The 26,509-nt window shown below is 35.5% G+C and overlaps 1 protein-coding gene and 1 pseudogene across 1 annotated transcript in view; one reads left to right on the forward strand and one right to left on the reverse strand.

Annotated features, from left to right (window-relative positions):
- MAP3K2 (mitogen-activated protein kinase kinase kinase 2) overlaps window positions 1-26,509 on the forward strand; it is a 99,470-nt gene that overhangs the window by 38,623 nt on the left and 34,338 nt on the right. The window contains exons 2-5 of the mRNA XM_061135412.1: window positions 17,832-17,900; window positions 21,484-21,602; window positions 22,238-22,278; window positions 23,999-24,098. Of these exons, the coding sequence (XP_060991395.1) occupies window positions 17,894-17,900; window positions 21,484-21,602; window positions 22,238-22,278; window positions 23,999-24,098 (267 nt within the window). The 5' untranslated portion in view covers window positions 17,832-17,893. The remainder of the gene's footprint in view (window positions 1-17,831; window positions 17,901-21,483; window positions 21,603-22,237; window positions 22,279-23,998; window positions 24,099-26,509) is intronic.
- On the reverse strand, window positions 16,219-17,559 carry LOC133050840 (RNA transcription, translation and transport factor protein-like; annotated as a pseudogene).

A 26,509-nucleotide genomic window follows, 5' to 3' on the forward strand; every position in this document is an offset into this window, starting at 1 on the left:
TTTATTCTGTTTCTATAAATTTGACTATTTTAGATACCTCATATAAGTGGAATCATGCATTATTTGCCTTTCTATACCTGAATTATTTCACTTAGCATAATGTCCTCTAGGTTTATCCATGAGGTGTTTTAAATTTTGATTAACTCCAATTTGCCTATTTTTTCTCTTGTTGACTGTGCTTTTGATGTCACATTCAAGAGATTGTTGCAAAAATGGTTTCCCTCAAAAAAAAAAAAAAATGGTTTCCCTCTATACTTTGTTTGAAGAGTTCTGTAGTTTTAGCTTTTATATTTAGGTTTATGATCCGTTTTAAGGTAATTGTATCTGGTGTAAAGTACCAGTGACTTTTTTTTTTGCACATGTGGATATCCAGTTTTCCCATCACCATATTATTAAAAAACTATTCTTTCCCTCTTAAATAGGCTTAGCACTCTTGTCAAAAATTATTTGACCAAATATGCAAGGGTATAATCCTGGGCTCTATTCCCTTGGTCTTTATGCCAGTGCTGTGTTGTTATGATTACTGTGACTTTGTAGTGAGTTTTAAAAATCAGAAAGTGTGAGTCCTCTCATTTTGTTTCTTTTCAGGATTGTTTCAATTATTTGGGATCCCTTGAGATTCCATATGAACTTTTGGATGGATTTTTCTGTTTCTGCAAAAAATGTCATTGGGACTTTGATAGGGTTTACATCAAATCTTTTGATCGTTTTGTGTAGTATTGACATCTTAGTATTAAGTCTTCTAATTCATGGACAAATATGTTTCATTTATTTGTGTATATGTTTCATTTATTTGTGTCATTTTAATTTATTTCAGCAGCATTCTGTAGTTTTCATTGTATAAATCTTTTAGTACCTTGGTTACTTCATAAGTACTTTATTCTTTTTGATGCTATTGTAAATGGGGTTTTCTTAATTTCATTTTCTGATTGTCCACAGTGTGTAGAAATGTAATTGGTTTTTGTGTGTTGATTTTGTAACAATACACACAGTATTGTTGAATATGTTTATTAGCTTCGGCACCGTGTGTATGTGTGTGTGTACACACACATAATCTTTAGACTTTTCTATATTTAAGATCATGTCATCTTCAAATAAAAACAATTTTACTTCTTTCATTCTGATTTGGAAGTCTGTTTCTTTTCATGCCTATTGCTCTTAGTAGAACTTCCAGTACTATGCTGAATAAAAGTGGCAAAGTGGACATCTATGTCTTGTTCCTAATCTGAACAGGAAAAGCTTAGGGGAAAAGCTTTCAGTTGTTTACCCTTGAGTATGATGTTACGTACAGGCTTTTCTTATATGATCTTTATTATGCTTAGGAAATTTCCTTCTGTTGCTAGTTTCTTGAGTGTTTCATCATGAAAGAGTATTAAATTTTGTTAAATGCTTTTTATGCATCACTTGAAAGGACTGTTTTTTTCCCCTTCCTTCCCTTAATGTGATTTATTACATTGATTTTTTTTCATGTGTTGAATCATCCTTGCCTTTTAATAATCAGTCCCACTTGATTGTGATGCATAATCCTTTTGATATGCTGCTTAGTTTTGTTTCCTAGTGTTTTGTTAAGGATTTTTGCATCAGTATTCATAAGAGATAATTGGTCTGTAGTTTTCCTGTAATGACTTTGTCTGGCTTTAGTATCAGGCTAATGTTGGCCTCATCCAATGAGTTAGTAGATTTTCCTTCCTCTTCAGTTTTTTGCAAGAATTTCTTCTAATGTAGAATATTACCAGTGAAACTGTCTGGACCTAGACGTTTCTTTTTAGGAGGTTTTTGTGTGTTTATTCATTTGGGTTTTGTTGTTGTTGTTGTTTGTTTTTTAGCTGTGCCGTGTGGCGTATGGTATCTTGGTTTCCCAACGGAGATTGAACCTGTGTACCTCCTGCAGAGGAAGTGTGGTGTCCTAACCACTGGACTGCTAAGGAATTCCCTGATTATTTTTACTTCTGTAATGTCTCCTCTTTCATTTTCGATCTTAGTTGTTTGACTCTTTTCTCTCTTCTTAGTCTAGCTAAAATTTTGCCCATTTTGTTGATCTTTTTGAAGAATCAATTATTGGTTTTATTGATTTTTCTTTTATTATTTATCTCTTCTCTATTTTGCTTCTCTCTTCTCTAATCTTTGTTATTTCTTTCCTTCTGCTAGCTTTGGGTTTAGTTTGTTCTTTTTCTGGTTCCTTAAGATGTAAAATTAGGTTGTTGATTTGAAATCTTCTTTTTAAATATGTACATTCACAGATATAAATTACTCTCTTACCACTGCTTTCACTTCATTATAGCTATACATTTTTTCTTTTAGCACTGCTTTTACATATGGTAGTGTATATGTTTCCATACTCCTCTCTCAATTCATCCCACCCTCTCATTCCCAACCTTCACCCCATGTCCATAAGTCTCTTCTTTACGTCTGCATCTCCATTGCTGCCATGAATGGAATCAGTAGTACCATCTTTCTAGATTCCATATATGTGGATTAATATGTGATACTTGTTTTTCTCTTCTGACATACTTCATTCTGGATGATAGTCTCTAGGTTCATCCACCTCAGTAGAACTTTCCTTTTTTATGCATTCCTTTTTTATGGCTGAGTAATATTGCATTGTATATATGTACCACAGCTTCTTCATCCATTCATCTGTTGATAGACATCTAGGATGCTTCCACGTCCTAGCTATTATAGATAGTGCTGCAGTGAACATTGGGGTTAAATGTGTCTTTTTCAGTTACGGTTTTCTCAGGGTATATGCCCAGTAGTGGGATTTTTGGGTAATATGGTAGTTTCATTCCTGTTTTTTTAAGGACTGTCCATAGTCTTCCATAGTGGCTGTATTGATTTACATTCCCTCTAAGAGTGGAAGATGGTTCCCCTTTCTTCACATGTTCTCCACCATTTATTGTTGGTAGATTTTTTGATGATGGCCATTCTGACCAGTGTGAGGTGCTATCTCATTGTAGTTTTCATTTGCATTTGTCTAATAATTAGCAGTGTTGGGTATCTTTTCGTGTGTGTATTAGCCATCTGTATATTTTCTTTGGAGAAATGTCTGTTTAGGTCTTTTGCCTGCGTTTTGATTGGGTTGTTTGTTTTTCTGGTTTTGACTTGTATGAGCTGCTTGAATATTTTGGAAATAACCCTTTGTCAGTTGTTTGATTTGCTCTTGTTTACTCCCATTCTGAGGGTTGTCTTTTCACCTTGTTTTTAGTTTCCTTTGCTGTGAAAAAGCTTTTAATTTATTAGGTCCCACTTGTTTATTTTTATTTTTATTTCATTACTCTAGTAAGTGGGTCATAGAGGATCTTGCTGTGATTTATGTCATGGAGTGTTCTGCCTATGTTTCCATCTAAGAGTTTTATAGTTTCTGGTCTTAAATTTAGGTCTTTAATCCACTTTGGATTTATCTTTGTATATAGTGTAAGGAAGTATTCTAATTTCCTTCTTTTACATGTAGCTTTCCAGTTTTCCCAGCACCACTTATTGAAGAGGCTGTCTTTTTTCCAATATATATTCTTTCCTCCTTTGTCAAAGATAAGGTGCCCATAGGTGTATGGGTTTATGTCTGGGCTTTCTATCTTGTTTCATTTGTCTATATTTCTTTTTTGTGTGCCAGTACCATATAGTTTTGATTGCTGTAGCTTTGTAGTATAGTCTGAAGTCAGGAAACCTCCAGATCCATTCTTCCTTCTCAAGATTGCTTTGGCTATTTGGGGTCTTTTGTGTTTCCATATGAATTATGTAATTTTTTGTTCTAGTTCTGTGAAAAATGCCATTGGTTATTTGATGAGGATTGCATTGAATCTGTAGATTGCATTTGGTAGTGTAGTCATTTTCACAGTATTGATTCTTCCAACCCAGAAACATGGAGTATCTATCTGTTTATGTGATCTTTTATTTCTTTCATCAGTGTCTTACAGTTTTCTGTGTACAGCTCTTTGTCTCCTTAGGTAGATTTATCCGTAGGTATTTTATTCTTTATGTTGCAGTGGTAAATGGGCTTGATTCCTTAATTTCTCTTTCTGATATCTCATTGTTCATGTATAGGAATGCAAGTGATTTCTGTGTATTGATTTTTGTATCCGCAACTTTTCTAAATCACTGATTAGCTCTAGTAATTTTCTGATAGTATCTTTAGGGTTTTCTGTGTATAGTATTGTGTTGTTTGCAAACAAGAGTTTTACTTCTTTTCCAATCTGGCTTCCTTTTATTTCTTTTTCTTCTCTGATTGCTATAGCTAGGACTTCCAAAACTGTGTTGAATAATAGTGGTAAGAGTAGGCACCCTTTTCTTGTTCCTGATCATAGGTCTCTTTTGACTTGCAATTTATTTGTATCAGGTTGGAGTCTCCTAATCATTATTCATTTCTTATAAATGTGAAAGTCATTAAAATCTTGTTAGAATGGTTTGATACATTTAGATTGAATACCACTTTTGACTGTCATTTTTAGGTGAAGACAGAGATACATAACCTTTGGTTTGATCTCAGTTCATCATCTACTTGTGGATGGGGGAATGCACTTACTCTCAGTTATTAATAGTCGGAGGACAGTATGACAGATACTGTCATGCAGTGCGCTAGTTCTTACCTGTGTTTTAATGACATATCTCTGTTAAAATCCATAGTACTACAGCAGCGTCTTTTCCTCTTTTCTTTATTGGTCCATGGGCTTTTTGAGTGTGGAGTACAAAACTGTCTTACTAATGTCTGACTCATTTTCTTAGTGTCTGAGCATTTGTATAGACCTCCTGGCCGCACCCCCCCCCCCCCCCCCCCCGCCCTGCCCAACCCCATTCTTTTAGAGTTAGTTTTTTGATCTTTGCAAGATAACTCCTGTCTTCTCTTATTCTCCACCTCCCACTTTAAAAAATTTTCTTTTATTCTGAAATACCCAGCACCTTCTAAGAACCATGCACTATTCTGTGCATCAGAGGTGCAGTGATCAATCATATCAACAGAGACTCTGTTCTTAAGGCTCCTGTGTGCCAGTGGGGATGGAGGTGCAATAAATGAGTAAACTGACTAAAAGAATTTTTATATCATGATATGTTTTATCAAGAAGCAAAAATAGGATGATGTAAAAAAAAATAATTGAGTGAGTGAGGGAGATGTTTTATATTAGATGGTCAGTAGACCTTAGCAGCCACTTAAAGACTTGGGGGAAAGACTCTTGCATGTAGTAAAAGTGAGTCAGGAGGCCTTAAGTTGGCTGTTGTGAATTGAACAAAATCTAATTGGTTATGCACAATTATTGTGTTATTTTAGGTAAATAAAATATATAGCAATCAGTGAAGTGAAGTGAACATCAGCTGCTTTCTTATAATCTTTTGGCTTATAGTGAAAGTAAACGTTAGACCAGATCCTTCCAAATATAGTAGACTTTTATTTTGTCATCATTTATTAACAAGCAAGTTCAAAAATACTAAGTGCCATCTGCTTTGTAAACACGTTAACTCCTCAGCTTCCTTATTTTTAAGGTACTTCAGCCATACCTTGCATAAAAGATTCAGTTGATGTACAGATGCAACAAAATTGTAGAGGCAGGAATTGGTTAATCTTTTTGGTGGCATTAAATAACCAGACTCCTCAAAATGAATGACTGTCCTTGGCACTGTCTTTAAGAAGATAGGCTTTTATAGAAATAAACCACATACCTACGGTCAGTTAGTCTAACAAAGGAGGCAAGAATATGCAGTGGGAAAAAATTAGTCTCTTCAACAAATGTGGTGTTGGGAAAACTGGACAGCCACATGTATATGAGTGAAGTTAGGACACACCTTCACGCCACAGACAAAAATAAACTCAAAATGGCTTAGAGACTTGAATGCGATGCACGATACTGGAAACTCTTAGAAGAGAACACAAGCAGAACGCCCTCTGACGTAAATTGGGCCGGTGTTTTCTTTGGTCAGTCTCCCAAGACAATAGAAGTAAAAGCAAAATTCAGCAAATGGGACCTAATCAAACTTATAAGCTTTTGCATAGCAAAAGAAACAAAAACCCAAACGGAAAGACAGCCTACGGACTGGGAGAAAATATTTTCAAATGATGTGACCAACCAGGGCTTAATTCCCAAAATATGCAGACAGCTTGCACAGCCCCATAACAGAAAAACAAACAGCCCAATCAAAAAATGGGCAGAAGACCTAAATACACATCTCTCCAAAGAAGACATCCAGATGGGCAATAGACGCATGAAGACATGCTCAACATTGCCAATTAATCAGAACAACAATGAGGTACCACCTCACATCAATCAGAATGTCCACCTTTAAAAAGTCTACAGATAATAAATGCTGGAGAGGATGTGGAGAAAAGGGAATGTAAATTGGCACAGCCGCTATGGAAAACAGTATGGAGGTTCCTTAAAAAACTAAAACTAGAGTTGCCATATGATCCAGAAATCCCACTCCTGGGCATATATTGGGAGAAAACTCTAATTTGAAAAGATAGATGCACCCCAGTGTTGATAGCAGCACATTTACAATAGCCAGGACGTGGAAGCAACTTAAATGTCCATTGACAGATGTAAGGATAAAGAAAATGTGAGATATATATGTGTATACAAACACACACATACACAAACACTACTCAGCCTTAAAATAAGAATGAAATAATGTCATTTGCAGCAAGATGAATAGATTTATAGATTATCATGCTAAGTGAAGTCAGTCATATACAGAAAGAAAAATACCGTTATGATATTACTTACATGTGAAATCTAAAATATGACACAGATGAATCTGCTTATTACAAAACAGAAACAGACTCACAGATATAGAAAAATAGAAAACAAGCTTGTTTACCAAAGGGTGGGAGAGGGATAAATTGGGAATTTGGAATTAACTGTTACAAGCTTCTATGTATAAAATTGAAGCTGTAGCTCCAGTACTTTGACCACCTGATGTGAAGAGCCAACTCATTGGAAAAGACCCTGATGCTGGGAAAGATAGAAGACAAAAGGAGAAGAGGGTGACAGAGGATAACATCGTTATCTCAGTGGACATGAATTTGAGCAACCTCTGGGAGATAGTGAAGGACAGGTAAGCTTGATGTGCTGCAGCCCATGGGGTTGCAAAGAGTCAGACACAACAGCAACAGCAATGTATAAAATAGATAAAAAGCAAGGTATAGTACAGGGAATTCCAGTTGAGCCATTTCAACTCCTGAAAGGTTCGTGAAAGTCCTAAAAGATGCTGTGAAAGTGCTATACTCAATATGCCAGCAAATCTGGAAAGCCCAGCGGTGGCCACAGGACTGGAAAAGACCAATTTTCATTCCAATCCCAGAGAAAAGCAATGCCAGAGAAGGTTCGCATTACTGTGCAATTGAACTCACCTCACACACTAGCAAAGTAATGCTCAAAATTCTTCAAGCCAGGCTTCAGCAGTATGTGAACCGTGAACTTCCAGATGTTCAGACTGAATTTAGAAAAGGCATAGGAACCAGAGATCAAATTGCCAGCATCTGCTGGATCATTGAAAAAGCAAGAGAGTTCCAGAAAAACAGCTACTTTTGCTTTATTGACTACACCAAAGTCTTTGACAGTGTGGATCACAACAAACTGTAGAAAATTCTTCAAGAGATGGGAATACCAGACCACCTGACCTGCCTCCTGAGAAATTTGTATGCAGGTCAAGAAGCAACAGTTAGAACTGGACATGGAACAGCAGGCTGGTTCCAAATTGGGAAAGGAGTGCGTCAAGACTGTATATTGTCACCCTGCTTATTTAACTTATATGCAGAGTACATCATGAGAAACGCTGGGCTGGAAGAAGCACAAGCTGGAATCAGGATTGCCAGGAGAAATATCAATAACCTCAGATACGCAGACGATACCACCCTTATGGCAGAAAGTGAAGAAGAACTAAAGAGCCTCTTGATGAAAGTGAAAGAGGAGAGTGAAAAAGTTGGCTTAAAACTCATCATTCAAAAAACTAAGATCATGGCATCTGGTCCCATCACTTCATGGCAAATAGATGGGGAAACAGTGACAGACTTTATTTTTTTGGTCTCCAAAATTACTGCAGATGATGACTGCAGCCATGAAATTAAAAGACTCCCCTTGGAAGAAAAGCTATGACCAACCTAGACAGCATATTAAAAAGCAGAGACATTACTTTGCCAACAAAGGTCCATTTAGTCAAAGATATGGTTTTTCCAGTAGTCATGTATGGATGTGAGAGTTGGACTGTAAAGAAAGCTGAGTGCAGAAGAATTCATGCTTTTGAACTGTGGTGTTGGAGAAGACTCTTGAGAGTCCCTTGGGCTGCATGGAGATCCAGCCAGTCCATCCTGAAGGAAATCAGTCCTGAATATTCATTGGAGAGACTGATGCTGAAGCTGAAACGCCAATACTTTGACCACCTGATGAGAAGAACTGACTCATTGGAAAAGACCCTGATGCTGGGAAAGATTGAAGGCAGGAGGACGACAGAGAATGAGATGGTTGGATGGCATCACTGACTCAATGAACATGAGTTTGGGTGGGCTCCGGGAGTTGGTGATGGACAGGGAAGCCTGGTGTGCTGCAGTCCATGGGGTCGCAAAGAGTTGGACACAACTGAGCGACTGAACTGAACTGAACTGATAGTATCGGGAGCTATATTCAGTATCCTGTAATAAACCATAATGAGAAAGAATATGAAAAAGAATAATTGTATAAATGTATAACTGAACCACTTTGCTGTACACCAGAAACTAACACAATGTAGTATACAACTATACTTCAATAAGAAATTTTTAAAAAACTAAAGCAACAGTAAAGAATATAGGCTTTTATATTTTGTTCATGCAGGGTAGCAGAGTGTTTCTGTGTTATTTTAGCCAGTCCATATATTTGAATTCCCACCAGTTTTGTGGATAAAAACTCATCACTAATATGTCTTTTATGCCAGTTAATAACCACCAGAATACACATGCACATTTTTATCATAGCGTAAATATAGGAGGATAGCAGAGATAGTAGTAACTGGAATGTAACCTTTCTGAAAAAATAATTCCTATACATATTCCAGTTTTGTCATTTTGACCTGATAATGGCCTGTATAGCAGTTTCTCTCTGGTGCAGGATCCAGTCTAGGTTTAGGAATGATCAAGTTGCTATGTCTCTTTACTCTCCTTGAATCTGCAACATTTCCATAGCCCTTCTTTGACTTTTATCTGATTGACATTTTTGAGGAGTGCCGTCTCTGTTTTTGTTTAAATGCAGTGTTTCTCATTTTGTCTGAGTTTTCCTTATTTAATTATATTTAGGTTATACAGTCTCAGCTGCTTAGTTTATGCTGTTTCCTTTTCAGAGTATTAAACCTTGAGACACAGAATGTCCATCTGTCTTTTATATGTGATGCTAGTCTTAACCACCTTGTTAAGGAGTTGCCCAAATTCTCCACTGTATACTTACTGACTGCATTAGATTTGTTAGAGTGAAGATACCATAAACAAAGTGTAAAGATAAGACATGGACCGTAGACCGTAATGAACATAGCCAACAGAGTTCTTGTATTTAAAATTTTTAAATGTGCAAAAGGCTTGTTAAATAGTCACTTTGCAAAAGAGGATATCAGAATGGTCAGTAAACCATGAAAATGGTACTTAACATCATTAATTACCAGGTAAGTGGAAGTTAAAACTATAGTGATACATTACACAGCCACCAGAATGACTGCTAGGGTTGGTGAGGATGTGGAAGAACTGGAATTCTCTTGCATTACTGATGAGAGTTTCTGTGTTTAACACACTTCGAAGAAATGTTCCTCCATAACTGCTGAAGGTAATTATGTGCATGTCTTGGAAATTTAGCAGTTCCCTCCTTGGATATATATCCCACAGAAATATGTGTGTATGTTTACCAAAAGGCACGTTCAAGAGGTTCATAGAGCTTTTATTTGTAATAGCCAGTAACTGGAGACAGCCTTCCTGTCTATCAGTAGTAGAATGGGTAAATTAGTCAAGGTATAAGCTTATAATGGAATATTACACAGTGATGAAAGTGAATAAAATACTTGTACAGATTATGTTGAAGAATTTCAGAGACATAAAATATCAAGTGAAAATAGATACAGGCAGTTCCATGGTAGTCCAGTGGTTAGGGCTTCACTGGCTTTCACTGCCAAAGGCATGGGTTCAATCCCTGGTTGGTGAGCTAAAATCCTGTAAATTGTGCAGCACAGCCAAAAACATAAAAGAAAAAAGAAAAATACAAAGACTGTGTCTTGTATGTTTCAATTAGCATGAAATGTTAAAAGGCAAAACTAATCTATGGCAATAAATATCAAGATGATGGTTCCCTTATGGGGAAATAGTGGCTGACAGGGGACAGGTACAAGGGAGTCTTCATGGGTCCTGGAAATGTCCATATTTTTATCTGTTGTGGTTATGTGGGTGAATGCATATGTAAAATGTATATGAAAAATTTGTGCCCTTTAGGTAAGTTCTGCAGGGTGGTAGGTAAAAAATGATGTTTATACCTCTGTTCCCTTCTAAGAGTTTTATACATTTAGCTTTTCCATTTTGTCTTTTATCCATGTTGAATTAATGTTTGCATAATGTGTGAGGTAGGGGTCTAACTTCTTGTTTTGGCATGTGGATATCTAGTTGTCCAGCACCATTTATTGATGAGTATTATCTCCCCCGTTGTCTTGGCACTCATTTAACTGTAGATGTTTACTTTTGAACTCTCACTTCTGTTTCACCAGTCTCTCACCTTATGTCGGTACCCCCACTATTTTGATTGCTATAACTTTGTAGTAATTTTTAAAATCAGAGAGTGTGAATCCTCTAACTTTATTTTTCTTTTTCAATATTGTTTTGGCTCTTCAGGGTCTCTTTTAGTTCCATATGCATTTAAATGTCACTTCTTTCATTGCTGTAAAGAAAGGTCATTGGAATTTTGATAGAGATTACATTGGATCTGAAGGTGACTTTGAGAGTTTTACCATCTTAAAAACATTTTCTTCCAATCCATGAACGTGGAATGTCTTTCCAGATACTTAGATCTGTTGTAATGTTTTTCAGAAGCATTTTATAGTTTTCAGTTTACAAGACTTGTTGTTGTTAAATACAGTCCTAAGAATTATATTATTTTGATGGTAATATAAGTGGGATTTATTTCTAAACTTTAGTTCTATATTGTTCATTGCTTATGTGTATAAATACAACTGATTTTTTAAAATTATTTTTTATTGAAGGATAATTGCTGTACAGAATTTTGTTGTTTTCTGTCAAACCTCAACATGAATCAGCCATAGGTATACAACTGATTTTTTAGTGTTGCTCTTGTATCCTGCAACTGTGCTGACCTCTTTCATTAACTCTAATATTGTTTTTGTGAACTTAGATTTTCTGTATACAAGATTGTCTCCTGCAAATAGGTATGGTTTTGCTTCTTATTGAGTCTGAATTCCTTTTATTAAATATTTCGTTTTCTTGCCTCATTTTCTGACTAGGACTCTAGTACAATATTAAATAAGAGTGGCGAGACTGGACATCCTTGTCTCTGATCTTAGGAAGCACATATCCAGCTTTTTATCATTAAATATGATGTTAGCTGTGGGTTTTTCATGGTTGCCCTGATCAGCTGCAGGAAGTTCCCTTCTCTTTCTAGTCTTCTGAGTAGGCAGTTGGATTTTGGCACTTGCATTTTCTTTGTCTGTTGAGGTGATTATGTATCTTTCTTTTATCTGTGTTTTATTACATTGATGTTGTATGCTGAATCCACCTTGCTTTTGTGGGGATATATCCTATATGTTTCTGGCGTAGAATCCCTCTTTTTAATGTTCTGGATTAGATTTGTTAGTGTTTTGTTAGTATTTTTCTATATTCACAAAGTTATCAATCTGTAGTTTTCTCTTTGTCTGATTTGATTATCAGAGTAATACTGGGTAATAAAATATTAATAATTGGTGGTAATTCTTCCTTAAATGTTTGAAGCCATCTATCTGAGTTAGGACTTTTTATTTGTGAAAAGCTTTAAAATTTCTGATTCAGTCACTTTATTTCTTCCAGGTGGTCTTATTCCTTTTTCCTTTTTGTTTCTGTAAGGCTGGTAGTAATTCTCCTTTAATTCCTGAGTTTAGATATTTGAATCCTCCTTTTTTTTCTTGGTTAATCTAGCTAAAAATTTGTCAGTTTTTTTTTATCCTTTTATGTAACCAACTTTTTGTTTCATTGATTTAAAAAATTTGTGCTTTTATTTTCTGGTTTGTTTCCATTTCTAATCCCTGTTGTTTCTTTCCTTCTGCTTTGGATTTAACATGCTCTTACACCTTTTAAGGTAGAAGTTTAGGTTACTGATTTGAGATCTTATTTTTTAACATAAACATTAGCAGTTGTAAATTTGTCTCTGATTTTGGGGGGAGGGTCATGCTGTGTGGCTTGTGGGGTCTGGCTTTGCTTAGCAGGGATTGAACTCAACATTGAGAGTGTTGAGTCCTAACCACTGGACTACCAGCAAGTTCCCAGCAGTTACAGATTTATCTCTAAATTATACTTTAGATGCATCCAATACTTTTCAGGATGTTTTAAAATTTTCATTCATTTCAAAGCATTTTCTAATTTTCCATGTTACTTCTTTTTTGTCTCATTGGTTCTTTAGGACTGTGTTTAATTTTCATGTTTGTAAATTCCCCAGATTTCTTTCTGTTACCAATTTCTCATTTCATGTTGTCAGGGAACGTACATCGTATATCTTTTTTCTTTTATTTCTATTCAATTGTATTTTTATTCTGTTGACCTAAAGGTGGAAAAATCTGTTTGGCTTTATGGTTTGCCTTTTATGCATATAGTTATCTAAAGTTCTATGTTCAAAGTTATAAACTTCTACAGTTAGGAAGGGCTTGATAACACTTCATTTTAATAGATATTTTATAAATATTTATGATCATGGTTTTTTTTTTTGTTGTTGTTCCTGCACATTCATTTACTTATTTCTTGTCTTCTAAGCTTATTCTGAAGTATAGCCAATTAGGGCCTGCCTGATGGCTCAGACAGTGAAGAATCTTCTTGCAATGCAGGAGACCTGGGTTTGATCGCTGGGTTGGGAAGATCCCTTGGAGAAGGGAATGGTTACTCACTGCAGTCTTCTTGCCTGGAGAATTCCATAAACAGAGGAGACTGGTGGGCAACAGTCCTTGGGGTCACAAAGAACTGGACAAGACTAAGTGACTGACACATTCACTCACTACTATAGCTGATTAACATTTGTAAGTTTCAGGTGGACAGCAGAGGGACTCAACTATCCATGTACCGTTTTCCCCCCAGACTCCTCTCCCATCCAGCCTGCCACATAACATGGGGCAGACCTTCCCTGTGCTCTACATTTGGACCTGGTTGGTTATCCATTTTAAATACAGCAGTGTGTACGTGGCGGTCCAAAACTCCCTAACTATTCCTTCCCCCTATTTTTCACCCCTGGCAACCATAAGTTTGTTCTCTAAGTCTGTGACTCTAATTCTGTTTTGTAAATAAGTTCATTTGTATCATTTCTTTTTAGATTCTGCATATAAAGGATACCATAGGATATCTCACCTTCTCTGTCTGACTTCACTCATTATGACAGTCTGGGTCCATCCATGTTGCTGCAAATGGCATTATTTCATTCTTTTCAATGACTGAGTGATATTCCATTGTATGTATGAACCACGTCTTCTTTATTGAGTCCTCTGTTGATGGACATTCAGGTTGCTTCTGTGTCTTGGCTGTTGTAAACAGTGCTGCAGTGAACATTGGGGTGCTTGTATCCTTTCAGACCATGTTTTTCTCTGGGGTATATGCCAAGAATGTTTCTTAAATCTCTTTATACTTCCTGAGATAAGTTTTATTGCCTAACATGTGATCTGTCCTGGAAAATGTTCTACATGCATTTGAGAAAAATGTGTATTTTGCTCTTTTGGGGTTGAGTGTACTACAGATATGCTCTATATCTGAATAGCAGTATTTTATCTATATAGCATATTATAGCATTACTTAAATCTTCATTTTCTCATTGATGTTTCTGTCTACTTGTTTATCCCTTAATGAAAATGAGGCATTGAAATCTCCAAATGTCCTATTTTAATTGATTATTTCATATCTTTTTTCATGTATTTTGAGAGTCTGTTGTTCCTTGCATACATGTTTATAATTATGTGTCGTGTTGATAAGTCAGCCATTTTTTCAGTATAGATGTCCTTCGTTGCCATTAATAACCATTTTGTAATATATTCCATTTTTATGCTAATAGTATAGCCTTTTGGCTACTGTTTGCATGGTATATTTTTTACAATCTTTTACTTTTAATCTATTTTGCGCCTGAATCTAAAATGTGCCTGTTGTAGACAGTATACAGTTGTCAAGTTTTTTAACCTAGTCTGCTCATTTCTGCCTTTGTTCATTCTGCTTTTATATATATATATATATATATATGTGTGTGTGTGTGTGTGTATAATTATACATAACGTAGGATTACATCTGCCATTTTTGCCAGTTGTGTTCTATGTGTTTTATCTTTTTTTGTTCCTCGTTCCTTCATTAGTGCCTTCTTTTTGTTAAATAGATATTTTCTAGTGTGCTGTTTTAATTCTCTTGTTTCTTTTGCCATTTAAATAAATGTATACTTTAGTAGTCGACCTGGGGATTAAAATCAACATCTCAACCTACAATGATATAGTTTAATACCACTTAATTATAGTGGCATACAAAACTTTCCTTCTAATCCATCCCTTGTCTGTCTTTTATGCTATTGTTGTGTAAATTATATCTACATAATATACACCGAACAGCATACTTATAATTATTGATTTATGCAGTTTCTTTAAACCTGTCTATTAATTTCTTCCTGCTGCTTGTGTAGAAAAGAGTTAAGGTAGACCTTGCTCCTTATCCTTGAAATAACCGCTTATGAGGCCTGCCCATTGCTGGCATCTGAAAACTTGGATTTCAGGAGGGTTCCCACCTGCCTAACTGATACGAATGGCTTACTGTGCCTAAACTTCTTATACAAACAATGTAGTTTATGCTGAACACTTGCTTTTTGTCTGGGGATCTGGAATTTTGAAATGGGTCTAGTTAGTCTGCCCTTCGGGCTTCTTCAGGGTCGGTTTCTGTTGATTGCTTTTTCTCTGTGTGTAGACCAATGTCTTTGTATGTCTTTTTTTCCCTTGAAAACTGGACATTTAAAATATTATAATGCACCACCTCTGGAAATCTGGTTCTTCTCCCTTCCCTGTATTTTTTGTTGTTGTTGTTGTTATAATTTGTTTGTTTAATGACGTTTGAGAACTTACTTTTTGAAGTCTGTATTCTGTCGTATGTGGTCACTGAAGACTGCTCTTAGTTTAGTTGTCAGCTCATAAGTCTCACAGTCTTTCAAGGCGGGGGGGTGTGTGGGGAGGGGGGGGCTGGCCTTTAACATTTTCTCAGTTCTAACTCATCCTTCAGTTAATGCTGCACAAAGCCTCAAAGTTAGCCAGAGGTGAAAGCCGAAGATTTTCTTAGGCCTTTCTTGACTATGCAACAGCCTTGGGCATTTGCATAACATCTAGATTTCTAGGAATCTGTTGGAGATTTTCAGAGTTCCCTATTGACATCTTGTTCCTCAGCTTTTCTAGAAAAATTTTTTCTTAATATATTGCCTGCTCCAACTATTTTTTCCCCAACCTCTGACAGTTGAGATATGTAACAGTTGTCCTTGATTGATTTTCAGTAAATACCCCAAGCTCTTTGCATTGGAAAAGCTTTAAGTCAGGTTAAATAAAGGCAGCCTTTCAAATGGGGTCTCTCAGCAAGCCATTAGACAGGCCAAATATGGTAGCTTTGGGGGAATCCATTCTGCCTTCCCCAGTGGCGGCCAGGCTGCTCATTTTCATGGGGACTTCGGGCTTGTTGGGTTTTGTTTTTGGCCACGTTCTAGCACGTGGGGTCTTAGTTACCAGTTGTGTGTGCGCGCTCTGCTGTATCTGACTCTTTGTGACCCCACGGACTGTAGCCCGCCACGCTTCTCTGTTCATAGAATTTTCCAGACAAGAATATTGGAGTGGGTTGCCATTTCCTATTCCAAGGGATCTTCCCAGTGCAGGGATCAAACCTGCATCTCTTGATGTCTCTTGCTTTGGCAAGCGGATTCTTTACCACTGTGCCACCTAGGAATCTCCTTAGTTCCCTGACCAGGGATCACACCTGCACCCCTGCATTGCAAGTGCAGAGTCTTCTTTTTTTTTTTTTCTTTTTTTTGCAAGTGCAGAGTCTTAACCACTGGACTGTCAGGGAAATCTCTGGGCTTGTTGGTTTAAATTGCTAATTTGGAGCTGGGAGTAAAGGGTGGAAAGGTAAGAATAGGGAAGGTCAAAACAGCACAAGGCTTTCTCTCTTTATTGAGACTGCAGAATGCTTCCCAGATGGCTGCAAATTTTTGGTTAATTCCTTTGTGTTGATTCTGATAACTTTTTCTTTTATGGAGGAGAGAAGTTTTGTAGGCTTTTACTACTTTGTGGATGTCCTCCTTTTTGTCTCTAAACATGACTTTTCCATTCATCTTTATGTGCCCCTGCTTGTGGGAGCTTGAGTTTATTCAATTATCTCTTAAGCTTTTTTTTTTTTTTCACCTTCCCAACTTTATTAAAAAAAAAAGCAATGATGGTAAATCTCTAGAACATAGTCAATTTTGTGGGATTCTTCCCTCGAAAACATGACATTTCCACGCACATGCCAAAGCTTACATGGTTCCCAATTGTACTAAGTAGGTGAGAAGCTGAAATCCTAAAATGTTCATCTTCCAACCTTCCCCAGTCTGTGGTTTGTCTTTGGGTCAGCAATAATCGCCTGAACAGCTACTATGGCTTCATTAATTTTTGTCTGTAGCTCTCTGAGCTCTTCTGTATGCAGCAATCGCAGAATTTGAGCAGCTTCATTAAGAACTGCATCCCCCGTGTCAAAACCAAGAATGTGCTTGTCTAAGGCAACCGGCAAGCCCTCTTCCGTTTGATTTGCTTTAGCAACTGCATCTTGTGTCAGGCGCTCCTGGACCAAAATGCGAATTGCCTTAAGCATTACCAGGTAATCATCAGGACGCTGAATCTGAAGAAGGTTAGCCAAAGCCATTACACGAGCCTTAAAATCAGGATTATTTGCATCCAAATTGATCAATGGCTCTGCATTTTTAGCTGCATTGTCAGCGGTTTTTTGTATTATCAGGTACCAAGTCCTTGTTGTATTTTTCAGCATTATCTCCTTACTCAAGTCTAACAGCTAAGCCAAGAAGCCAATCGATTGCTTCCTGTCGATCTTGAATCTTGAAAGGACAGTTAACATCTTGGAGATACTTTTCAAAGAACTTGGGCCAGTCACTGCTGTGGATGTTTCTTAAATTACCTCTGTCTTCAATTTTATAGTGTCTGATTTTCTGGTCTTCAAGCCAAACAATGAAGTTTCTAAATTCTGTTTCATCTTTGCACTTGAAGCTGGCAGGGTTGTGGTAGTCAAGGGCCGTCAACTTGCGTCGGAACATGGTCCCGGCTGCTCGCTCCGGTCCCCCGGGATGCGGCCAGGGGAGGCGAGGCTAGGAGGAGCAGCTCTCTTAAGCTTTTTAACTGTCAAAAATTGTTCCATTTTGTTTTGCTTTAGTTTAGATAGAAAGGGACCTGAAAAATACTGAAATAAATTTAATATAAAGTAATAATGATTTTTAGTTCATTCTCAATAATTGAATATCTGGGAAGAATAAGGCACTTTCCCCATAAAAATGTGTAAAATATTAATATTGTACATTCTCATTAGTGTTAATTGTACTGATTTTTTTCTTTTTATGGCTCCCTCTTCTCTTTCTTCTTACTATTACTGTGCTCATTTTTTACCTCCTTAGGCCACAGAGAATGCTGATGGGAGAACCATTTCCCTAGTTTCCAAGTAGTCAAGCTGATTGCCATGATGGGTGAGTTCCAACTAAAAGCATTTCTCATCTATAATTAAAGGATAATATGGAGTAGAGGCTTTTTCTGTGTGTATGATGAGCTTCTTAGGAAGAAATCTTATGATTTAGTAGATTTATATAATGTTTTACATTTATTTACTTAATAGATTTTCAGTTAAAGCACTTACTGTGTTGACTTTTACAGTTTTGGGATAACCAATTTGTGCAAGACATGATGTGGACATTCAAAATAAACTGTTAAGATGGATTGTGATTTTCTTTTCTCTTTCTTTTGTTTATTTTTTGGGATTGTGATTTTCTTAGAGTCTGATGGCTAGATAAAATTCTTGGTAAAGAAACCTGACTTTTAAAGATTGAGTAAATGCTGAGGAATGAATTGTTGTATAATTACTCAACAGTGTAGTAATATAGATAGACTAAAGAAAATAGCTGCATAAAAATAATGAATTATGAAACTTTATAACAGAATAAGGAGAAAATCATTGGTGCTCAAGGAGGAAATGTTTTACAACTCTTGTGAGTTTTCTGTGGTGTCATAATATTAATGGAAAGGAAGGCCAAAGTATGGAAATAGATTGTGGGGGTTAAGTTTATCTATCTTTTTGTTTTCCTCTGTACTTTTTTTTCCCCTCCTTTTCTCCTTGGAGTTGAGGGTTCCAATGTGAGGCAGGGATTGGACAGGGAAAACTAGAAAGGAATGGAGCAAATGGCCCATCCTGTCCTCATGGGAAAATAGACGGTGCAATTGGAAGCTAAGGTTTTAAACTTAGACCAGTATCTTGTACTGATATCTTAATTCTGACATGTACTTGCCAATGTTTGTCTTTGTCACAGTTTTCCTATCCCTTGCTTAACAAAGATGTTATTCAGTCTTATATGTATATACATGACATTAGAGCCAAAGAACTTAAATTTATCCGTGTTCTTTACTGGAAGGGCTAGCACACTTTCAGTGTGTGTTGTGGCAAATGTGTAGGCAAACCCCCACCTTCCTACTTTTTGAATTTCTCTTCCATTTCCTCTTTTTTGTAACCAGGAGTGCCGTGCCAGCAGGTGGTCCAAATGCTCCACTTTTGTCACCTCCACCTCCAGTTCCAAATTGGAACTTCTATTGAATTCACACCAGCTTTTCATTTTTGTTGCAGTCACCATAGTATGCAAAGAACAGTCATTGCTTAAAAACATTTACAAAGGTAGTTTCAGGAAACTGTGAGTAGTTAAAAGGATGCATCACAGATACTTGAATTTTAATTGAAGATTTTCTCCTATAAATACTTTTTTAAGTATAATGAATTAATCATAAAAGATAATAAATTAAGCATTTCTGATAAATCTTTTATTTTAAATTATTACCTCCCAAACATTTTCTGGGTTTGTGCTCAACAACTAAATGTCCTCTTATATGTGTCAGAAATCCACTGCTGCTTCTGTGTGACTTGGTCAGACTGTGGGATCCTCTTGAGCATCCTCTCTGCCATATAGATCAACTCATGATCCTGTGACATTTATAACCTGTCTAATCCTCTTGGCACCTGTAACCACCATAGAGATTCTTAATAGAGTAAAATAATCTAGGAATTGTTAGAACAGTGCTTGTAGTGTATGTTCACCACTTTGCTTGATCCTTTGGCATTTGTTAGGTTACACCTTATCTAAAGTAAGTTTCCTGTTGGGTACTTATGTAGCATCTGATTCTCCTTCAACCCAGAAAAAAGAAGGAACTCAGTTAAGTAACCCTTTAGTTGTATGTCATCTCCCTGAGAAGTTACTTTTATTCAAATGGCTCTCTCTGCTTTTTTACATGTACTATGAAAGATGGTATTCATTTTTTTAAACTCAGTAATGTATGTATGTTGAGTATGTATGTAATACATACTCAACATATATAGAGAGAGTAATCATGTATTACATATACTGAGTTAATATATGTAAACATGATAAGAGATTTAAGCCAAAACCTTCCCAAGAAGGCTTTTGGTGTTATAATATTATCTATTTTGGTATTTTTTTTCTAATTTATTTTTAAATTTAAAAATATATTTTTATTTATAAACTTATTTTGGTGTTATAATATTAAACATGTAATGTTGAATATGAAATATTGTGAAAATGCCTAAATTCACATGCTTAAAGAAGAAAATAATTAGGACATAGATACATGGAAGTATTAAAAGTTTTCCTCTCCCTAGTGTAGAATTACAGGTCTTACTTTTCATAAGAAAGTTATATCAGATAATTTCATTCCAGTTCATAGTATTTTCAGCATATTCTTCTTCTAAGGAAGGATTTATATTTTATCAATAAATGACATAGTCTGGCTGGGACCCATACACGGTGCACATGTTGTAATTACGTTAGACCCATTGGCTCAGTTACTGTTTGGCTAAACTAATATTATGTATAAATTTTATTTCACAAATAATACTTTTTGAAGGATTAAAATTTTCTCTGGACCTGGAATTTGTTAACAAAACCTTTGGAGCCATAATTTGAATTTTAGTATGCAAGTAGTTTCACTATAGAATATATTAAGTGTTGTAAAAAAATTAAATGTTAGAGAAATAAGCTGTATGTGTGTTTGAAAGACTGATAAAGCCATTGACTTGCCAAATTCTTTTTTAATGATCTCCCTTTATAGGATAAAGTGTGTTTTAATTACTACTGCTCTGGAACATAAATTATTGTTACCAAAATGGTTACATTGTGAAATGTACGCTGTAAAGTCCCTCAGTTCCTTTATTTACCAATTGTTGATTATCATTAGTAAAATTGATTTACTAGTGAAAAGTCAATTAAATTGTCCAGAGGTCATATAATTGTCATTACTAGGATGCTCATGCTTATATAGTCTTAGAAAGAAATCTTTGGTATATTTGGAAAAGATTAAAAGTTCATGATTCATGATCATTTCAGTTTTATGGATTCGGTACTTTTTTCTAAGAGGTGAATTTTTATTGCATTGATAGCTTTTAAGTTGTTAGTGGTTGAGGTCTTTAGTCTGTTAATGTAGTCTTGTTGAACCTTATGGTGAAGATACTCAACAAAACCACATCCAAATATCAGTAGGCCTTTATCTACAGATAGAGCTTTTCTTTGTTCCTGACTTGAAGTACTGATGAAAGAGAAAAACTTTGAAAGGAATTCTATATTTTAAACATAAATGCTAAATAATGATGGTATTTAGAGAAAGGTGTTTATTTTTCCCCCACTTGTTTTAATTAAGATTTTAGATGTCTTGTTGATGTTTTGTTTAGGAGTCATAGAAAAGAATTTGTTATGACAGGGTTGTTTTGACCCATATCCTAGGATATTACATCAGGAGAAGAGTCAGAACGACTGTACTTGCCTTATAAATGTCTTGTGTGAACACCTAGTGTGAGGCAGGCACTTGATATAGTGCAGTTTTAATGTTACTTATGTTCAGTTTTTAAGTAACTAAGCTTTTCTTTCACCAAAATAACAAATGCAGGCCTTGAAAGTGTTCTAGATGCATTAAATTTTATTATAAATTTTGTATTGATGTCTATGATAAATACATATTGAAATCACAGTTCTGTGTATGTTTTATTTTACAAATACCTAGATGATCAGCAAGCTTTGAACTCAATAATGCAAGATTTGGCTGTTCTGCATAAGGCCAGTCGACCAGCATTATCCTTACAGGAAACCAGAAAAACAAAATCCTCATCACCAAAAAAGCAGGTATTTGTCTCAATAATATTTTAATAAATATATAGTTCTGTGAATTATTTTCTTTGAATATCCTAATTGTATAGAGGATTTGTTTGAAGTGATTAGCTTTTATACTTTTGAATCAAGTATTTTGTTGTTTGTCATAGATTTTTCTATAAGGGTGTCAGTTTTTTTTTTTTAAATGATAGTTTCATTTGTGGTATCTTCTCTCTAGAGTAGATATCTCTTCCAATTCCTAAGGCATGTAACACAAGCAAATAGCTTTTATTTAAATAATTGACTATTCTCTCTGTTTACAGATGAAAATAATTTTTATTCTTATACATGAAATCTATTTGGAACATCTAACATAAAAAGTGGAAAAGTAGTATTCTGTATTGCCCTTTAACAGAATTAGTAAACGTCTCATACTGGGGATGCCATCACTAATAGATCTTGGTGCTCTTTGCTGTTGAGCCTAGATTAAGCAACCTAATTCTCTCAACTTAGCTCTTTGGTAGAAACTGTCAGTTGACTGGAGTTGACATTGATTGAAACCTCCTTCTCCCTCTGCTCTATCTTAAATGAGTGACTAAAAAGAAAAGTGATTTAAAAATTCTGGGAATTTTATCTGATCTCTGACATGACTTATCATTTCATTACAGAATGATGTCCGAGTCAAATTTGAACACAGAGGAGAAAAAAGGTAAGGAAGGAAGCATTATATGTCAGTTCATTAATTTAATCAAATGCATGTCCTACTTAAGCTATTAGAGGTTCTTTTTCTATTTTAATGTAGGTCCTCGTGGCTTACAAATGGAGAATGAAATAGTCCTTGTTGGTAACTGTAATGTGTACTTGTACTTAAGATAGAATCTATCAAATTTCAGGCTAGGCATCAGAAGTGAATCATGTTTTTACTTTGCAGTATTAGGAAATAAGTAAGGTCATTGTGTAATGCAGCTTTAAATATTACCATTTAAGAATTTTTTTGCTCAGTGGAAATTAAATATTCTTCTCCTTATAATTCTATAATCTCTTCAGATACTATACAGATTTTAGGTGTATGGACTTCAATTCACAATTTTGAGTATTCTGAAAAAACTTGAATCATTTGACCTGTATTTAATTAGTAACATTGAGAAAAGTGTTGGACAGGTGACTATAAATTATTTAGCAAATACCCTTCATCTGGGTATTTGTATCCCAGTGGAATGGTGGAAATGGTCGTAGTAGTGGTTGACAACAGAATTGCTGACAGGACCTCATAGAAGTTAAAGAAGATAGAACTTTATTTCTATTATTAATGTCATTAATTTAATGAAAGATCTATCCATCTTAAGGATTTTAAAAAGCTCACAGATCATATAACCTGAAGATGTAAAAATGTTTTACACAGAGATTTTTTTTTTTAAAAAAGAGATGGAGAGTCTTCCCTGGCGGTCCAGTGGTTAAGACTGCACTTCGAATGCAGGGACTGTGGATTTGATCCCTGGTCAGGGAGCTAAGATCCTACATGCCTTAGGGCCAAAAAAACAAAGCATTATTGTAACAAATTCAATAAGGACTTTAAAAAATAAGTAAATAAGTAAACTTAAAGAAAAGAAGGGAGTAGGCAATGCAGATACATCATACAAGTATTGTCTACTTTTTCCTGTTTACAACTTTTATGGATATATTCTCAATTTTTTTTTAGTTCATTGAGCACTGTTTATTGAGTACTTACTATATGCTGAGCTATAAAGGGAATAAAGTTACGTGAAATATGCACAGTCCCTCCTGTTACAAAACTTACAGTCTAGTAGATAGTCTCCAAGCTTAGAGGCATGGTCCCTAGGGACAACACAAGTCAATCCTTTGTGAAGTAGGAAGAAAATTCTAGGATTAAAAAATTTTAACTCTTTAAAAATATTTATTTGGGAATGTGTACTACTGAACTGAACTGAACTGATGCTTATGTGATATGTGTGTGTGTGTGTGTGTGTGTTTGTGTGTGTGTGCGTGCACTCAGAAATATTGAGTTGATAAGGGTTCAGAAATCAAAATTCGGATCCCCAAAGAACAACTTTATTCTTTTAACAGTTTCATCATAGGGCTATGACGTAGTTAAGTTTAATCACTTTCCAAAATGAACATTTTACATTATTCTTTAATATTCTTGTAAATAGCAGTGCAAATTATAAACTGCAGAGTATTTTGAGAATTTCCTTTTTATAATTTTTATTAGGCTAGAACAGACTTCAGAGTTCTTGAACTTTGTGTTAAAATGTTAGTGCACCTGATCAGAAATGAGCCATTGTAATGCTTAAGTAAAGTGAATATTTATAACTTGATTTTGTATTTCTGTATTCAGGAGATAACTGTTACAAGTAAGTTATTTAACTGTGCATAAGAAAATAAAATATATTAAAATTCTGTTTACATAGAATCCTTCAGTTCCCCAGACCAGTAAAACTGGAAGACCTGAGGTCTAAAGCTAAAATTGCCTTTGGACAGTCTATGGATCTGCATTATACCAATAATGAGGTACATATGTGCACGTTAACTTTCAATAGTTCTTTTTTTTTTTTGGAAAAATAGTGTGTTTATTTAAGAGATTGTTTTAAGATGGTTGTGCTTTTATTTGGGCATCGATAAGGATGTAGTATTTTAGAGGAATAAGATATCAGTAGTAAATTTTAACTATTAAAATGGATTTTTTCATTGTGGAAGGTACCGAAAGGTGCTACAATGCATTAATTGAGAATTTGTTAAAGGAGGAAATATGTGTATTGCTTAGAAGTTTGCTGCTTGTTTATGTTTTATTTTTGTTCTTTGTTCTTTATTGATGAACTCTTTCCTTTTCATACTGTATACTTTTCTACAGAGACGACAAGGCTTTGGTAGTTGGACAGTTTAATTAAAACTTAAAAGATTGCTTTCATGCTGGTAAGGATGTGATTAGATTGTTAGTTTGTGTTTGGGAGTCAGTATGTAATCTCAGGGGCTCACTATGATACTAAGGAGCTCTGTGTTCTGGGGAATCCCTTTTGAACCTTCTGTAAAATTTGGATTGGAAATCTCTGAGATTTCTTTCAGATCCTATGATCTCAGATCAAGATCTTGAAATTTAAAAATTTCTAGGGACAGTTTAGTTAATTGGTTAATTTATTTTCTTTTCCTTCTCAGAAATATCCATTGAATTTGCAAAGCATGATGGTTATAATTTATAAATTGCAGCCCCTAATAGAGTTTATAGACTTGTGGTAGAAGTAGACAGTTAATAATTGAATTGTTTAAATATGTGAATTCTTTGAAGGAAATGCACAAAATATTATGATAAAGGATAAAGGCAAGGGCAGTATATGTCTTATTTAGTTAGTACTAAGTGAAGTGAAGTCGCTCAGTCGTGTCCGACTCTTTGCGACCCCATGGACTGTAGCCTAAGGGGCTCCTCCATCCATGGGATTTTCCAGGCAAGAATAGTGGAATGGGTTGCCATTTAAGGAAGAGCTAAATGAGGTTGTAATATTTAATTGTTGAGGTTTGAAGTATGAAAAGCCAGCTCTAGAGAGTTTGAGGGGAATAACATTGATGGTAGAGAGCAGCCTGAGAGCACAGCATGCGGAGATCCTGGGAAGGGAAAGACTTGTGTGTCAGGAATAGAAAAAATTGTCAGTGGTAATGGAATGACAGTGGGAGGTTCAGTAAAAATTAGAAGATGTGCAAGTGCTTTGCAAATGCTAAAGCATTGTGCTAATAAAAATATTTGAAATATTAGATTTTCTAATGAATTATTGTCATTTTAAAGCAAGAGAACATGCAAATATGGCTTGTCTAAAGATATCACTTATAAAGTGGAAAATATTTTGAATAAGTAAAAATCCATATCCAAACAAACAATATTTCTAAACAAAGTGATGAGTACTATACTATAGTAACACCTTAAAATGTCATTTTTCAAATACTTTTTGGGTTTTTGGTTAGCTATGAACACCTCTTGTTGCCTGACACTGTCTTGGCACTTATTTGTGTCTGTGCTGGCCTGATTTCCAACTGCCAGCCCCTGAGATTCTGAGGACTTCTCGGAGATATGACTGTAGGGTATAAGCTGAAGTACATAAGGGAGGGAATGGGGATTGGTGATATGAGGCTTAAGGATGTGGTGGGAGATGGGGATGGATGTGCCCCACTTGCCCACTGTGCTAGCTTGCTAGATGTTACACCCTTTATGGACCTCCTCTCTTCCTTGTCTTCCCGATTACCGTACCAGTGTTTCCTAGTATCTTTTATAAACATACTTGAATCTTTATCTCATGGTACGATTCTGGGGAACCCAGATATATCTTTGTTTTGGTTTTGTTTGGTCTAAAATTGTGTCATGGAAAAATAAATAAATAAATAAAATTGTGTCATGGAAAACTTTCAAATGCCAAGGTACATTGACTACAATATTGTCTTGACTTATGAGTCTAGTATGTCTGTCAAGAAAAATTAGGTTAGTTTGGCATGATTTGTTCGTATTGTTCCTGTCTGAGCTCTTAAAATTGCTGTTTCTTTTTCTGAGTTCTCCCAATTTGTTTATAGACATACCTTGGAGATACTGCAGGTTTGGTCTAGACCTCTACAATACAGTGACTGTTGCAATAGAACCAGTCACATGAATTGTTTGTTTTCCCAGTGCAGTTATGCTTGTGTTATAGTCTCTTAAGTGTGTGGTATTAAAAAATACTTTATAGTTAAAAATGCTAGCCGTCATCGTAAGCTTCAGCAAATTATAATCCTTTTGCCGTAGTAACATCAAAGATCACTGATCATAGATCACCATAACAATTATAATAATAATGAAAACGTTTGAAATATTTGGAAGAATTACCAGAATGTGGCCTAGAGACGCAGGGGAGTAACTGCTGTTGGGAAAACGGTGCCAGTAGACTCGAGGCAGGGTTGCCACAAAC

This window comes from Dama dama, chromosome 33 (genome assembly GCF_033118175.1).
Source record: "Dama dama isolate Ldn47 chromosome 33, ASM3311817v1, whole genome shotgun sequence".
Classification (NCBI taxonomy): domain Eukaryota; kingdom Metazoa; phylum Chordata; class Mammalia; order Artiodactyla; family Cervidae; genus Dama; species Dama dama.